This window comes from Solanum dulcamara, chromosome 8, assembly GCF_947179165.1.
Source record: "Solanum dulcamara chromosome 8, daSolDulc1.2, whole genome shotgun sequence".
NCBI classification, from domain to species: domain Eukaryota; kingdom Viridiplantae; phylum Streptophyta; class Magnoliopsida; order Solanales; family Solanaceae; genus Solanum; species Solanum dulcamara.
In genome coordinates, this window is record NC_077244.1 from 70,546,127 (window position 1) to 70,562,764 (window position 16,638).

At 35.4% G+C, this 16,638-nt stretch overlaps 1 protein-coding gene and 1 pseudogene across 1 annotated transcript; both read right to left on the reverse strand.

The window, feature by feature from the left end:
- Positions 1 to 1,520: 1,520 nt before the first annotated feature.
- On the reverse strand, positions 1,521 to 10,535 carry LOC129901411 (kinesin-like protein KIN-14C). Its single transcript, XM_055976569.1, has 23 exons — positions 10,300 to 10,535; positions 9,223 to 9,362; positions 8,966 to 9,123; positions 8,767 to 8,877; positions 8,324 to 8,552; positions 7,815 to 7,942; positions 7,633 to 7,716; positions 7,452 to 7,529; positions 7,206 to 7,298; positions 7,073 to 7,102; positions 6,323 to 6,664; positions 6,158 to 6,239; positions 5,946 to 6,041; positions 5,680 to 5,859; positions 5,462 to 5,568; positions 5,200 to 5,378; positions 4,814 to 4,978; positions 4,457 to 4,710; positions 3,795 to 3,958; positions 2,959 to 3,083; positions 2,569 to 2,703; positions 2,024 to 2,094; positions 1,521 to 1,947 (listed from the first exon to the last, which is right to left on the reverse strand). Exons 2-23 carry the CDS (start codon positions 9,323 to 9,325, stop codon positions 1,886 to 1,888), a joined length of 2,976 nt encoding a protein of 991 aa, XP_055832544.1. The 5' UTR covers positions 9,326 to 9,362; positions 10,300 to 10,535; the 3' UTR covers positions 1,521 to 1,885.
- A 707-nt stretch (positions 10,536 to 11,242) lies between these two features.
- On the reverse strand, positions 11,243 to 16,028 carry LOC129900139 (ribosomal RNA small subunit methyltransferase NEP1-like; annotated as a pseudogene).
- Between the last annotated feature and the right edge of the window lie 610 nt (positions 16,029 to 16,638).

A 16,638-nucleotide genomic window follows, 5' to 3' on the forward strand; every position in this document is an offset into this window, starting at 1 on the left:
TTGTGGATGATTATTTATTTTAAAAAGAAGAAGATGCTCTTAACTTAGGTACAAGTCTTATCGTTGTCACGATGGCCCCCATGTCTATACAACATGGAGAACCAATCCAACTTGTGAATGATATCTCAGACTTTAATTTTTTGGTCCCCCATTATGTTATACCTTTTGTTTACAAGTATCTTTTTGGTGGATATGGCAGAATAGAGCCTGCTTTGCTTTTCACTTTTGAGTTTTGTTTATACATAGTCTCTACATGGATTGAACAACTTTTTTTTTCCAATTTTTTTATTCCTTTTGCAAATATTAACATATACGTACTAAAATAATAAAAAAACTAATAATGGTCCAATGTAGTTCCCAAAAAGAAGCGCCTCATTGTTACTTTGCTTATAGGGACGAATGCTTCAAAAGGCAAAATTAATAAGACTCGGATTGAGTAGTCTCTTTATGCCCTAAGACTACTATAGGAGGCTAAAGTCTCAGAGTAAAAAGAGTTAAAATCGAATCAGAATTTGAATTTTATGGGTTTTAAATTTACAATAATGATTTTAATTGTTAGTAATTGAATGCTTGACAAACAAGAAGATTTTTGATGAGCAGAGAGCGGTGAAGTAAAAAGTTGGAAGATGAAGCCAGACACGTAACTACAAGACACGTAGCTAAAGTGGAGCACTAAAAAGACTAAAACACCCTCAAATTTGAATTAAAAGACACGAAACAGACATGTTGAAACAAGCCTTTTCTAATATAGTAGAAAAAATATCCTTAGTTAAAACGAAAAAAAAATAAAAAAAATCTACCTTTTCTTTGGGATGTTTCTTCTTGGTAAGGAATTGGTGGGATTAAATACACCATACACCAAATGGATATTTTTCTTTAAATTGAATGTAGAATTAGATGGTGAAACTTACGAAAATTCACTAATCAAACACAGGATATATGCATCGCCAGACATTTTTCCATTTACAAGATTTGCTTTTCCTATGTAAGCAGTTCTTCACCAAAAGTCAACTTCTACTTATTTTTTAAAAATCAACCAGAAGTTAATAAGTTGATTCAACCTGGAGATTTTTTTGTTACAAAAAATATTTTGGCGACTTTGGTTCAAGAAAGTAAAAGTTTAATCATCATTCGTGAAATAGAACCTTTGCTTATATGCATCATCTTCATTGAAAATGTTGAAAGACTAAGCGAGAAGTCGAGAACGGTAAAGAGTGCACAGACAAAGAATGTAGTTCTGTGCCTTGATGCTCACATATAACTCATTCAATTCTTGAACAACATATCTGCATAAAAACACTTTTTTCCTTCAAAAGAAAAAAGAATATATCACACTTTCTCTCTTGGTTCTTTTCTATCCAAAGGAAAGAAAGCCTCTTTGATTGTGACATGTGAATTTTTCCAAACTAAGATAGTCCTCTTTCAAGTTTCTGGAATAACATGGTACATTTTATGTGTTTCAAACTGAATTGCACTCGAAAGGCTGCTAGAGGTATCTCCATCAAAACAAGATGCAGAAGTATATGCAGAATAAGAGTAACAAAATAAATTGATGATAAAACCAACACTTGTATGTTACAGCTCAACAGACTTTATACAAGCGTTACTCATCTGAATTCCTTATAAAAAAAAATGAAACCTAAGAAAAAGAATTGAGTGTAGTATATCACAACTCGGCCCTCCCCCCCTGCATTTACATATAAAAAGAGAGAAAAAAAATAGCAAAAGGTCATGTATAGTCCTAGACTCTAAAAGGGACTGCCTGGTCAATGAAAAGAATCTGTACAGTTAAGAAGAGTAGGGAAAACTTCATGCAAGTGCAAAAGCCGATCAAGGGGCTACACAAGAAAGAAGGAATTTCGATATGCACAGCTGCTACATCATATTACTGCCACCTTTTGGTAGATTTAGCCAACATATTGGCTGCACTGGTCGACTTTCGCAGACCTGAAACATATTGAAGAAGTTCCAATTACACCACTTATCTTTAGCCAAGGGGTATTTCTTTGAACATGTAACATACCATTTGAGGCTTTTGGAGAATCCCTCTCTGATTTTTGTGGAGGTCTAGGAATCTTATATGCAGTTTTGTATCTGCAAAAGGCCGTGTAGGATGATAGTTAAGCAATTAGGTAAAGTTAAGCAGCAAAAACTCACTTGTTGAATACTCTTGGTCCGGATGTTGGAATAACTTAACTCAGAGGAGTGATGTTAAGTCTACGAACTTCCTGGATCTTTTAGTTTCATCATAAGCAGCAAGTATTATTTAAATTCTTGATCAACGTGCTTTATTTTTTCCCATATCCTAGTTAGTAACAACATTTTCAGTGACTGTTAAGTCCCTATATGAACTCTTGACCTACTTGTTTTACCTTTTCAATGTAGTTAATAACAACATTTCAGATGGCAGCTTAGTTTCTATATAAAATTTCTACATTAACCAATTAGGGTACCTGGATTTACTTGAATAAAAAATAATAAAGTTCTAGGATCTTTATTTTCTTATGTTCCATAAAGAAATTAACGTTCTGTAGACAGCACAAGCATGCCGAGATGATGTTTACTTACTTATTTGTGTTCTCTGGTGGTTTATATCCTTCAGGGAAAGGATTGGCGCTTTCAGCACATCCATCAGTTTCTGTGCCCACAGAAAGACCACTATCAGATAGCATATCACTTAGTGTTTCCTCATTATCTGCATTGCTGAACACAAATATATCAGCATCTGCAGAAATATTCTGACTTAAATCTGAGACTGCTGGAGATACCTTTTCGTCTCCAAACTCATCAGTCATCACTATAATTCTTGAAACTAGCTAAATAATTCTGATCACTAATCTTTGAGCCCTTACCAGATGCTGCTTTCTCACTAAGTCTGGAGTCTCACCTACCAGAGAATTTCAAGCTACATGCTAAGTCCCACGAAATAAATGTTTGACTGGAGATGATGAGCCATACCTGAATGAGTTTGGACCACTCTTCTCACCACTGGCTTCTGGAGAAACATTCTTTTGAACTTTAAGTAGCTGTAGTTGCTCAATCTCCTCATCTTTCTTAGCTATTGTATCCTTGAGAGATGCGACCTGGAAGATTAAAAGTTAACAATGGACAATATTTCACAAGCTTCAGCAGGAAATTGGAAGTCAGGCAGCAATATCATCTATCAAAGAAAAAGGAAAAACACCAGCGAGATAATAGAATGAAGCTGAATTAATGGAAAAAGCCCTTTCTGAAGAAATCCAGGTTATAGAAACCCAGCAGTCAAACTACACTTCTCCTATGATATTTATTAGTCTCTAATCAAGATTATGTGCTCTAACCTCAATGGAAAATGTAACCTATTTCCTTTTATTCTGAAGAAAGGAACAAGAAAAGAAAAGTCAAATCAAATAGATAAAGTCAGGTTAAAAATACATATCTAGATTGAGAAAAAGAAAAAAGAACTCAGTTGATCATGAGTAGTTCTACTGGTATCCTGCCTAAAACTCTTACCAAACTTGTAGCATTAGATTTTGGTGTTATAAATATGTAGGTATAGCTTTGAACATCTTGTTTATGATCCCCTTTAACCGATCGCCAACTAATATCATTGCCAAGACCATAGGGTCACCTTATCATTGGCCAACTTGAACAACTAAATCCTCTTCTTTGCTCCATTAGTTATTTACTTGAGAGGGATAAATCAGGCCAACGTTTACAAGTAATTGGACTATCGAAAAAGATATTGCGTCATCAACGCTGGTACAGAAATTACGAAGTTCTAAGCTAGTAGAATTAGAAAGTTGATAGAGCACCTGCTCCATCAATTCTCTGATATCCCTGCCATCTTTGCTACTTCGAGCAGCACCTAGCTCTACTCCAGATGCTCTTTCAGCAAACTTTAATGTGCTCATGGTTTCTGAATATGAAGCAATTTCAGGGTTAAGCTGCACAAACATAAGTGTCTTTGCGTGACCACCTGTACAACAAAATAGAATTATAAATTACAGCAAAAGACCACCTATTAATGAGAAAAGAGATTAATAAAAGTTTATTGGGGCATCGTGATGCTATGGTTGTTTCCATAAGCAAGTAGAAAACAAATAAAATGTAATACCTATAGGATTAAAATAAGAATGGCTGGTGCTACCACCTATCAAATTACATATATACGTGCTCAAAACTATACACTTCGTTAATCAGTCTAATAAATACTCAGTTCTCCAGAAAATCCATGTCATGAATAATAAATCATCCAAAATGGCACCTAAGATGTAGGAGATAACATTGCAGATAAGAAGCAAGCTCCTGACACATTCAATTCTTTTAATAACACCGAAGCTACAAATGATCTCAACCATGTCAATCATTTGTTTTCATTAGAAACCTCGCATAATTGCTTATACGACATAAGTATTAGGTCTACCGTTGGACAAGGAACTGAAAGTAAAACCTTTTTGTATAGAAAGAGAATCACCTAATGAAGCCTGAAGGACTTGAGTGAGCTTGCTGTTTCTGTATGGAATGTGAGCATTCTTTTGTGCCAAAGCAGATATGACATCTCCTAAAGAGGACAATGACTTATTTATATGTTGTGCCTCTTTTAATCTATCTCCTGTCACCTCGGAGCGATCTACCCTTTCACTTCCAGCAAGATCCACCAAATGAAGACTACTATGCATTGATGAGCCACTCTTTATATCCTTCCCTTGGACATGGATAGTTACAATACTGGACATATATTGCAATATGTTTATTTATCTAACCTATCAAATTTAAAAGGAAAAACAGGTATTTTAAATATTGAAATTCAGAGATGAATAGTTGTTTGAACCTGTGTGATCGACTACTCCTTTCATTCATGGCAGTGGAACCTTTTGCTCGATTTCTCAATCCCGTATCCATTAAATCTAATACATCAGCGGTTCCATTGACAGGGAACATACTTGCTTCTGGGACCGCTAAACCATTGGGTTGAGAGGTAGATAGAATCCCAAGTGTGTGCAAATCAAGGAAAACAGCCGCAGATGCATGATATATATTGCAAACATAATATTGATCTTTTTTTATTCTTTGAAATTGTAGGAAATGCAGCATGGGAGAAAAAGGAAGGGACAACTAAAAATTTTGGTACTCTATTTTTGAATCGACAATTTATTTAATGTAGAAAATGGAGATAATTCCAAGAAAGGTAAAAAGATTGAAATTTAGAAAGGATATCTTTTTTGAGAACCATCACTTGACAATAAGTCACGAACTTGTTCATTATATATTTCCATCATTTGAACTTTGATTTCATACTTGAAAGTGCTCTCTCTCATTTGGGAAATTCTGAAAAGATCATTCAAAGCTCGATAATTGACTCCCCAATCCTCCTCGCTCGCTCCATCGGGACCAGTCTGGAGGTTAATTTAACTTGCTTCAGCAATGTTAAACAGTGTGTAAACATATTTAACAAATTTATATAGGATGGCATTCTTACCATGGTGTACGTTTTCCCTGAGCCAGTTTGACCATAGGCAAATATACATACATTATAACCATCCAGCACAGACTGTACCAAGGGCTGAATATCTGAATACACTTGAGCTGCAGAGATTGAAATTGCGAAATTCCTTTTATTATTTATTGCATGAACTTAAATTTACAGAATATGCATAGAATAATTTTATCTGGCATGGTTCGGAGGAATCTGAAAACCTTGTGCTGAAGCTGGACTGTAGACCGTATTGAACTTGAAAGATCTACGACCTTCTTTCCCTTGTTTGGAAGGATTTACAACAACTAGCTCCCCATTTTCTCCGATATACTCTATCACTGTCTGTTTCTCCTTTTGTCCACGAAGGAATGGCCTTATCCGACAATACACTCTAATATTTCCTAATTTGAAAAAGATTCATAAGCAACAGTAAAAGGAGAGAAATCTTCCATCCTCTTGATGCTAAAATTTCGTAATATAACAACACCTTTTAACTCCTGGACCTCATTGTGTAGTTTGCGATTCTCAGCAAGAACGACAGAGTAGTTTGCAGCTGCATGGTCTAGTGCTCCAAATTTTGCACCTGTCATAGAAATTTAACTTCGTTAGAAAAATCCAACACAATTACTTAACAGTAAAATCTATTTTGACATCTTCCGCCTATATGCTTCTAGCAACTGTTATTCATACAGCACTAACCTAATTGATTGAATTCCTCAGCATAGCTCCTTTGTGTTTTCACTACTTGTTGCTTTATTGACTGAGAAGCAAACTTCAGTTCCTGAAGTTTATGGAGATCCAGATCAGATGTGATAAATAACGAAATACACTAGAACAAATTAAGAGAATAAGATCAAAGCATACACGTAGTGCACCAAGCTGGAATTCTGTGAATATTTGGTACACATTCTCCTTCTTGCTCCACTTCAGTGATTTTGATTCAGAAAATGTCTCGAGTTCTTTTGCTCTGTATTTTGATTCTTTTAAAAGGCTCTCAACGTCTTTCAACCTCTCCTCAAGCTTTTGTTGAGTATTTCTGGCGTCTTTTTCCATTTCTAGGCAGCATTCTTCATGTGCTTTCTTAGCTTTTTCTAGTTCTTGCTTCAAAGCTGCAATCTCTTGACTATAGTCATCCTTCTCTTTCATCAACCTAACCACATCCTGATCCTCATTTCTCTTTTCCGCATCCATTTTGATTTTTACACTCTGTAATATGATTTCAATTCAAAAAGCGATACTAAACTTTTAAAATTGTGGGGAAGAATCATAATCAGCTTGAAATATTCTTGCAGAAACGAGTCTCATCGGATCCTTTTCAATCAATAGCAAATTTCATTTAACTACGCAGAATAGATGCAAAACACTAGAGAAGATGATGTTTGATGTAAATATGTAATGATTGCTGCACTCGTAGTGCTCACTTCAAGCGAGCAAAACCCTCAGATGGGAGAAAGTAGAGGTAACTTATCTTCAAGATATCAGATAGATAAATCACATATTAAGTGTTAATACATACAAAATTACAGAAAATGAAACTATAGAATGCATATGTACCACTAAATACACTGATAATTGCCCTAACAATGTGGCAGAGGAAGAGAGGTGGTGAACTACCTTAATCTGCTGAAGCTGGTTCATGACAATCTGAAATAAAAGATTATGTGGGTAAAGGATGCATAAACCCTTGAAGAAGTAAGATTTTCCAGACTTCAAAAACTTTTTCACAGAAAGCGCAGTTCTACACTACCTGTGTCTCTTCACTAGTCCCAGTTGCAAGGGCTTCCAGGACTCGGATCCGTGACTGGTATTTCTCCTCACGAGTCTTGAATAGATTGTTTTGCTACAGACAGAGTAAATTTCATGAGCAAGGTTCATTATCAAGAGAAAAGGCAGCTCGGTGCACTAAAGCTCCCGCTATGCGCGGGGTCCAGGGAAGGGCCTGAAGGTTCATTATCAAGAGAATTTGGGAGAAAACATCTAAGGTGTATTATACCGTTCTAAGATGTTCAGCTTGAGTAGAGATTCGCCTCTCAATTTCTTGCACTACTTTTCTCAACAAGCATGCTACACGCTGACAGAGTTAAACAACTAAATGATGTTAGGCCATGATTTTTTTGATTTATTCGTGTAGAAAAGAACATAATCATGAATATATTTATCTCTTATGTGCGCACATGAGGTATCTCTCCATTCTTCCGCTCAATGCTTTCATCAAGAATCTCATTCACAACACTTAAAAGTGACTGCGTTGGGGCAATCTGGGTGCAAAATAAATCAGTTGGAATAAGTATGAAATCAATATTTCAGATGTAAAATTTAGTCAAGCTTCATTGACAAAAAAGGACATGTTACTAACATCCAAGCTGTTAGATTTCATCATTTCAGAAATCTTTGAGGGGGTAAGATCAGCATAGCCCCCTTGTTTAAGCTGAAATACTTCATGGAATTTATGTCCAACGTGATGTAGTAACGCAGCTGATGGCTCTATATAAAGTTCAAAAGACAGAAGTCAACAATCTAAGAAAAACGAAATCATGAGTGAAGTTTGGGAAAGTAGTTAGAACATAAAGATCTAAAACTATTTCACCAATAGTTTAATTCTTCAGCTAAAAAGACCAGAAGAAGATTGACAGTTCCAATACAAATGTGAAATAGAACTCTAGATGAATAATGACATTGAAGGGAGGCCTTGCCATGTTACACCTATTGCATTTTCTGTTAGTGAATCTTTCAAATAAAACAATTCATGAGAGGAACCCAAATCTCCATCTTTCCCACATGGAAAAGAATCCTGGGCTTAACTTTTTTCTTTCTTTGGGATTGGGGAGGGACGTGGGTCAAGGGATGTGATCTAAAAAATCGGACCTGCCATCACGGGACTTCTCAAAGCACGCTGGAATTTTGAATCTGATCCTATCTTTCGTCTCCCTTCAGCTGAGGATGGGGAAGAATGGGTACTTGACAGTTCCTGTCTGTGAACTACATCAGCACCAGATTTGCGAGATAATGGTGTGGTAGAACCATATCCTCCAATATCCGGCATAAATTCTGCTCGAAGTGTCAAAAGGCACTCTAAAACAATTTTCATGGATCCCTGGATAATGTATCAGAGTGAATATATCAAAAGCAGAAAAATGGCGTGTAATTGTATCTAAAGGAACAGAAAGTTACACTTCTCTGCATATTATAACATATACAACTCAATGGCCTATGAATGAACATATTCAACCATTTATATAATGATAAGGAGACATAAAATGATGAACATATATCAGAACACAAGAGGACAACTTTATATTCGTGCTAACCTTTTCTAAATCTGATGCTTGAAACCTGGGCAAGCCTATTTTGTCCATAGCTGACAAAAACCGTTTTACATTTTCTGAGCCTAACGACAAAGAATGACCTGAACCACCAAACTAGAATGAAACATGTAGTAAGTCAGAACATCAAAACAAAACCACCCCTAGCTTCTGATTACTGTAAAATCCGATATATTACTACTACCTCTGGTATAAAACCTGGTTTCAACTTGTTCAACAATTGACACAAGATAGTACCATCAACCAAGTATGCTCGTAACTCCTCATCAGAAGCATTTACTGGCAAACTTAAGGAAGGAAGAAGACCGTTTATCCACTCTACCAAAGTTGTCCGTTGCTTAGCTGCAGACATAATAAAGTGCAGTCCAAGAGAAAATCAGTCCAAGCAAGAGTTTGTTCAGCAAATACATGGTATTAAATGTTTTGCACCTTCAGCCTCACCATTACTACTTGACGAAGGCTCAAAGATGTCCCCATTAGTGGATGGACTTGAGCTATTCCGTCTACCACAGTCTTTAGCTACACGATTCAGGATTGAATCCATGATGGAACTAGAGTATGGGCTTCAATTCAGAGAACATCTGAATCACATAGAAAACAGATATTATGAAATCAATATATCCTTGACCTCCATAAATCATAAAAAGGGCAAAACATTTCATCCAAAAGGCTGTCTCAACAACGGAAGCAGTTTGCAAGTTCACTATACACAATTATCTGACAGTTTGCGAGTTCACTATACACAATTATCAGACATTTTGCGAGTTACACTACACAGAATTATCAGACGCTTTTCAGGTTCACTACACGCAATTATCAGACAGTTTGCAGGTTCACTATACACAATTATCTGACAGTTTCCAAGTCAATATACAATTATCAGACAGCTTATCTCTTGGTTATTCAAACCAGCTCAACCATAATCTAACGAATTCCAAATTCATCATAAGAACTCAAAAAAGAGTTGTCATTCATTTTTTTTTCATATGCACTCCAAACTACATGCAACATTGAAGTTGCATCGTATACTAATACGGTCTCTGGTCCTAAAAGTTACTATTAGCTTCAATCTACAACATAAATTGATCAAAACAATGTATAAAGCATTACATAATTTCAAAGATAGAAAAAGGATATGAGAAAAATAACAAAATAAAAATTATAAGAAGCAACTACATGGAAAAGCAACGTAATCAATAATGAAATATAATCACCAAATTAAGAATATGAAATGCACACGCTACAGAGTAAGGTGGCAATTAATTAAGCATGCAAATGTCATAATCAACAATTCTAATACAACATCAGAGAAGAATTTGCCAAAAATTTCATGAAAAAACAAAGAACCCTTTGTTCAATTTTTCAAGCTCTAAAATTAACCAAGACTCGATCTTGAAATCAAGAAATCAACTCTAATAATGATCACATGCAAATGAAAATCCAAGAACAGAGAAACCCAGAATACATTAAACACCATAATGAAGAATACATTTTTAAAAAAGGGAGAGAGACACATACCCATTGACGACAAAATTTTGGTCAAAAAGAAAAAAGGACTGAATTTTTGAAGGGATGTTGAAAAAGAAGAGAAAGAACATAGATATGGAAAGGCATGAATATGCACGTTCTCTAGAGAAGACCAAAGGCAATGATTAATTAATAATTTGTCATTATTATCAACAATGAATATGGAAAGTTTTTTTCTATGTCTCTCAAGGAATTTGGGTATTCGGTTGGTCTCCCATTTTCCGTGTATCGTTAGTCTCCTGAGGCAGGTTGATAACCTGACCGCCTACCGTTAATTTAGGACAACTCTTTTAGCTCACCTTTTCTATTTTCTCTTTCTATATTTGCATTGAAAAATAAAAAATAAAAAAATTCCAAAGTCTTTGGAAAAACTTCCCTATTCTTTTTCTATTATATATAATTGTATATTGTTTACCATTTAGAAAGAGAATTTAGGTGGAGCTAGAATTTTAGAAAAAATAGAATGTATTATTTACATTTAGTAAGTAGTTTTTTTTAATACAATAAAAAAAATTATGCCATAATTATTGAGTTCCGTCGAATTTAGTAGAACAACAACTCTACTTTTGAGAATGAATGTTTATCATTTTCTTGTACTGCTTGATTGACCAACAAGAAAGAACCTCCTAAGATTTGAAAAACAGATCATTGATTGATAAGAAAAAGTTTCATAGGAATCGAAATAGTACTTTTGCAAGTATAGTAACCCTTTTCTCTACTGGTATATGGGTGAACAAAAAGTAAGTCAAATATTTTTGTTTGATTACATATTTGAAATATTTCTGAATTATTCTTTTGTCATGGAAATTTGATTAGGGAATTTATAGTACCTTTTTGTAGTTTTTAAAGATGGTTTAATTTTTTTTTAAATTGACATGTAAATTCACACCATAGATAATAATAATAATAAGAAGAAGAATATTTGAATGTGTTTGAAGAATTACTTTTAAATTAAGATGTACAAATCGTTTTCCAGATCAAGATATTTGTCAGTCATTCGAAACTTCTAATACTTGGAATGTGTCAACCTTATTTTTCCCAATTAAAAAAAAGTGCAAATCATTCTACTTGTTTTCATACACCTAGTATAATGCTGCAACCTTTGAAAATGACCAGCCAATTGAAAGAAGAGTCAAATATCACGTTCTTAATCTTTCAAGAAAAGGACAACTCCACTAAATTATTGACCGGAGAAAGTTGGATTACCAACTAATCCCTCATTGCATTGATATGAAATTTAATGACTTAAGAAAAAAGGCAGAAACAAGATAACGAGTAAGAGGACAACATTCTAGAAATTAAATGTAGCAACAAAAAACCAGGGTAAGGAACAAGTCTACAAAATTTTACATTTGCGCTCCACAGCATTCGTGATCATGGATATGCAGTAGGCAGCACTCAATGGGTAATCGGAAACTTCAACATACATTAGATGATTAATTAGACAAGGTTCAACTCCAGAAAAGATGCAAAACTTCCATGATGATGGTACTCCTTTAGAGACAATAGCATGGACCTAGTTTAGCATTTAGTAGAATATGCATGCGTAGCTCGCCTCTAAAAGAAGTTATAATCGTATTAAAGAGGATAGAAATAAGGTTCCTAGACTAGAACTCGTCAAAACTTATCAGTAAAAGCGGGCTATGGTATATGGCAATTGAAATTGGCGGTCAGAAGCATCATGTTAAGGTGCAGTGTGGAACCCCTAATGTTACTGAATACTGAACCAAACAACACATAGAGAGAAGAATCTCTAACGTGTTTAAGATTCGAATTTTCTAACCTATTTGCCAGTCATAAATGGCACTTAATTAGTACTTCTAGCATTCAACAAGATCAATAATATCCGTGTCACCAATTGAACATACGAAGACACAAGTCACAGATGTTGACATTCCTAAGCATTAAAGACCAGACATGTACAGTTTTTTATAACAGTAAAATTCCCGAGGCCAATGGCACAGGGTTCGAAACTCAGCGTATAATGGGCCAGTCCCTCTACCTTTCTCCACTTTAATACTAGACAAAAGTCTGCAGCATGGTTTGAACCCCTAACAGTGTGCCTAACCCACATATCAATTGTCGCAATCTTACAACTAGACCAAAGCCCAGCCATGTAAATTGAAGACAATGGAATAGAAAACAAACTATAGAACTCTAATTAATATTCGACAAAAAATTAGCTTGCTTGATAGATAATCGTCGACATAATCTTTATCAATTTTCCCATGGGCCATTGCCCCAACCTGCATATGTCAGATATCAACTTATCAAGTAAGCTATAACTTCCCACAAATCGAAGTTGTCCATAAAAAATTACACTAGAACCGTTGAACATACCACAAAAACAAGGTTCATGTCATTGCTAATTCCATTAACATAGTCCTGAATATCCACCAGTTTCTCAGAACTATGAGAAAAGCCTGAAGCTTAAGAGAAGTGAATGTATTAGTCAATCGCCAAGGACATCCAATTAGAGAAGGGAGGTACTAAAATAGAAATTCACCTATCTTCCGGCAGTCAATGAGTAGGTACTGTGAAACAGGGTTTTTTTATAGCACAACAGTTTTTCTCGTTTACCAACAGCAGTTATGCTCAGCTTTTGTAGCAGCTGCACTGAATTTGAAGCAACATCAGAAAACAGCAGAATTTGACAAAACAAAGAGGGAATGAAAGCATGAAAACAGATGGGGAAGAAAAGAATTTCAAGGTAATAACTTACACATGATACCAGAGAATCGCTTAAATGTCCTAGGGATACGAACATGAGGTTTTACTTCAAAGAGGACACCTTTCTCAGTCTTCACATACAATGCTTTTAATCGCCCAGCTTTGTTTACTCGGCTATCTAAAATGGTAAGCATTGCCTATGGAAGGAAAGAAGAAATCATAAATTGAGAAATGGGAAGTGTATTATAATATGGCATCAAGGAGGTGATATCAAAAACATTACAAGTTACCAACAGAATATCCTTCCTATTCTCAAAGGGATTCTACGAGTTCTATCACTGCTTCAGAATCATTTACAAAATTCTATTTACACCAAAAATGAAACAAAAGTAAATAGTTCATCTTAATCTTGTGAATCGAGTTTTCTTTATGTTCAAAACACCTAGCGCTTCACTCCCTCCAAACTGAACACCATATACAATATGGAATGGTTGACCACCCAATTCCTTTCATAGGAATTTTTGCCTATGATGCTCCAGCATTTCAGTAGCTCACAAGTACACCCTGGCATGCTCCATTTTAGTCCCACCATATTAAGAAAGAGTTCCATAGGTGGTCCGTAAGATGATAGTGCAAAAATAAATGATAACATCTCCAAAGATTCCTTTGCTGCCCACCAGAATTCAGCTGAAGTAACATGACTTTACCGTGAAGTTGCCCTTACTATGAATCTTCCAAATAAGCTTGTAAAAGTTGTTATTGTCCTGACCTTGAAAAGACTCTAATAAACCCAAAAATTCAGCAAGCCTTCCCAATTCCCAGTCATTATAGAGTCTTGGCCAATCATCAATTAGGGAGTGACATGTGGCAAAAAATAATCAAGTCCTAAATTTTGCAAAGAAGGTGCAGGCTACAACTAAAAGAAAAAAAGAGAAAGAAGCTTTTATAGACATTATTTAATTCCATTTCCAAGAAAGGTGCTTGCACTTGCCATTTTGGGAAAGCACCATACACAACTAATGTACGAAAGGACACAATTATTATTCTTAACGAGGATGCTTTGGTCATATCCTACAAGCCCCGAGATAGGATCAAGAAAATAAGCTGCATATGCTCTTCTTCTTGCTTTCTCCCTTCCGCTAGAAGAAGGATCAACTATGAGTTGATGAGTGGCAAAAAGAATATCTGTTCCTATTTTCTATTAAATTTTTAGAAACTGTCGGAATCAAGCTTTAGTCATATTGGTATGTTTCTTTGGGTCCAATGTGCTGTATGAGCCTTTTAGACTTGCGAGAGATTTATATGCTAGTAGAAGTGTAAAATACTTCTAGTGCTAGAAAATTTTCTTTATAGATATTGGATGGATGAAGGTTTAAATGGAGCGACATGGATAGTGAGGATTCACTTAGTCAAACCCCACTAGACTGGGACCAAGGGGTAGCTGTTGCTTATAGGTTTTCTCTTCTTTTCGGGAAGGAGATGGGAGGGGAGGAGAGAATTTTGCACAGAACGGGAGGGTGGTGGATGGAGAATGTATCTGACTTTTCATATTAGTTTCTCTTTTTCTTATTTGGCCCGTGGGACACTTAATCGTTGAATGTAGGTTGAACAACTAAGTGGAGAAAAAAAACTAGCGATTAATCTGAAATAGCCCCACTATAAAATTGAATGTATTATCGTAATTAAATAAATATTTAACAAAAGAGTTGAGAAGATGACTACTTGGTGATTTCATGGCCAACTACCAGATATCTCTATCCCTAACATCTCTCTTTCTTGGCAATTCCAATAATGAATAATCCCAGTTACTCAGACTCTACTTGAACTTGGATCAACATGAATCATTTGAGATGACTTTAATACTCTTCCAATCCCAATTTGTTTGACACTACTCCCTTTCTTTTCTGTCCAAAAAGATTGTCACCTTTATATATTTTAAAACGAATTTTTACACTCCCATTCCCTTTTTCCTACATCTTTTACTATTCCGTTCGTCCCATTGACATGATTTTTTATGAGTCCACTAGACACATAAACAGATACTTTTATACCAAGGAAAGGCTTGGTACTTTATACATATTTAGCTTATGTCTCAAAACTCTACCTTTCTTTTTAAATCCTGTCCAGTCAAATACCATCAAATTGAACAGAGGAAGTATGTTTAGTATCAACAAATTGAGCTCCAGGAAAATTCATGCACATTCAGTACAAAGCTAAATTGTGTTCCAGCCTGCTTGTTTTAGCTTTGGCAGGCCACTCTACCAGACGTCTCCACAAAAAAGTTTACAAAACATTGGACATCAACTTTTGCTGGTTACCATTACGAAGCGTCACAACCTATGGCCCACATCTAATATTGCCTCAAAGAACAAAGTTTAATCTGAACTCTACAGGACAGTCATAGTGTTTAAACTATGATGAGTATTAAAGAACAAAATTGGGCCAATAAATTCGAAGTCTACTAACCTGATGAGCAATATCAGTCCGATAATCAGAAGGATTCCGATTATTATTCTTCAGAAAGTTGGAATGTTAATCTGAGTTCAGAAGTTGGTATGTCTGCATGCCCAAGAGGTGATATCATTAAACCTCGGCTAACTTCCTCTATTGAGCAGTATACGTGATACTAAAAACAATTTAAAAGATGATCTCATGAGCAGTTGGGTAAAAAACCATAAAGCAGTGAATAAGCTAAGCAATTCTTTTAAAGAAGACATACAAAAGACAATCGAAGAAACAATATGTGAATGAAAATTGAAAAATGGCATTGCACAAACAGACCTTTCCAATTTTAGCAATTTCCAGGGAAGCTCTCTCGATGATGAAATAACACCAGGTTTACTGTTTTGATTGGTAGAAACAACCGGTATGCCAGCTAGCAAATCTACAAATCTTTCAGCTGCCTCAGTGTCTGAGGCAGTGTATTCTGTTTTCACTCTTTTTGCTGATCCTGTTGACTTGTCGTCCAGAGATTCCTCTATTTCTTCTTTATCATGATTCTCTTCTTTCTTTTTTATCTTTTCCCCTTTTACTTTATAAGGCCGCACCATTTGTTCTCACTACTAAAAGTAGCTCAGTACTTCAATGAAGGAATAAGATTGTCAAACATACATATTCACACATAATCTGCTATACATATGTTGTTGCATTATGCGTGGATAGCAGAGACAAAACCAAGTACAGTTCCACGTTTTCTTATTTTTCCTACTTGTCAAAATCCAATTGTGAATGCGGAAAAAATAGAAAGGTAAAGCTTTGTTATAGCACCAGAGAGGGAAGGAAAAGACATACTTACGTATGGAAGAGGGTCGCCCACTCTGAGTCGCTGACGCCGTCACTGAGAGCCGTCGTCCGTCGCCGGACGAAGTTCACGTAACACAAAAAGGCTGCCGGTAGTTTTTTGACGGGTGAGTTTTTTAAGCCTTGATTTTATTTATTTTCACGAACAATATAGATTTCTCTAGTTTATAGTTTATAGTTTAATTATACTAGGGGTCGTTTAGTTTAGGTACAAGTTATGCTGGAATAATTTTTAAAAATAAGTTGTTTGTTTATAAAAATACCCTCCGTCTTATTTAACTAATTTTTTTTTATATTTTCGTTGCAAACTTTAGTTATTCACTCCTAAAAATAAAATTTCATCTAATTTAACTTAAATAT

What these genes read in the sequence shown, in the direction of transcription:
- LOC129901411 (XM_055976569.1), bottom strand. Translation starts at nt 9,325, where the DNA reads ATGGATTCAATCCTGAATCGTGTAGCTAAAGACTGTGGTAGACGGAAT. An exon ending in AGAATGGAGAGATACCTCAT is followed by an intron (nt 7,530 to 7,632) that starts GTGCGCACATAA and finishes TAACTCTGTCAG; the next exon opens with CGTGTAGCATGCTTGTTGAG. An exon ending in GGACTAGTGAAGAGACACAG is followed by an intron (nt 7,103 to 7,205) that starts GTAGTGTAGAAC and finishes CTTTTATTTCAG; the next exon opens with ATTGTCATGAACCAGCTTCA.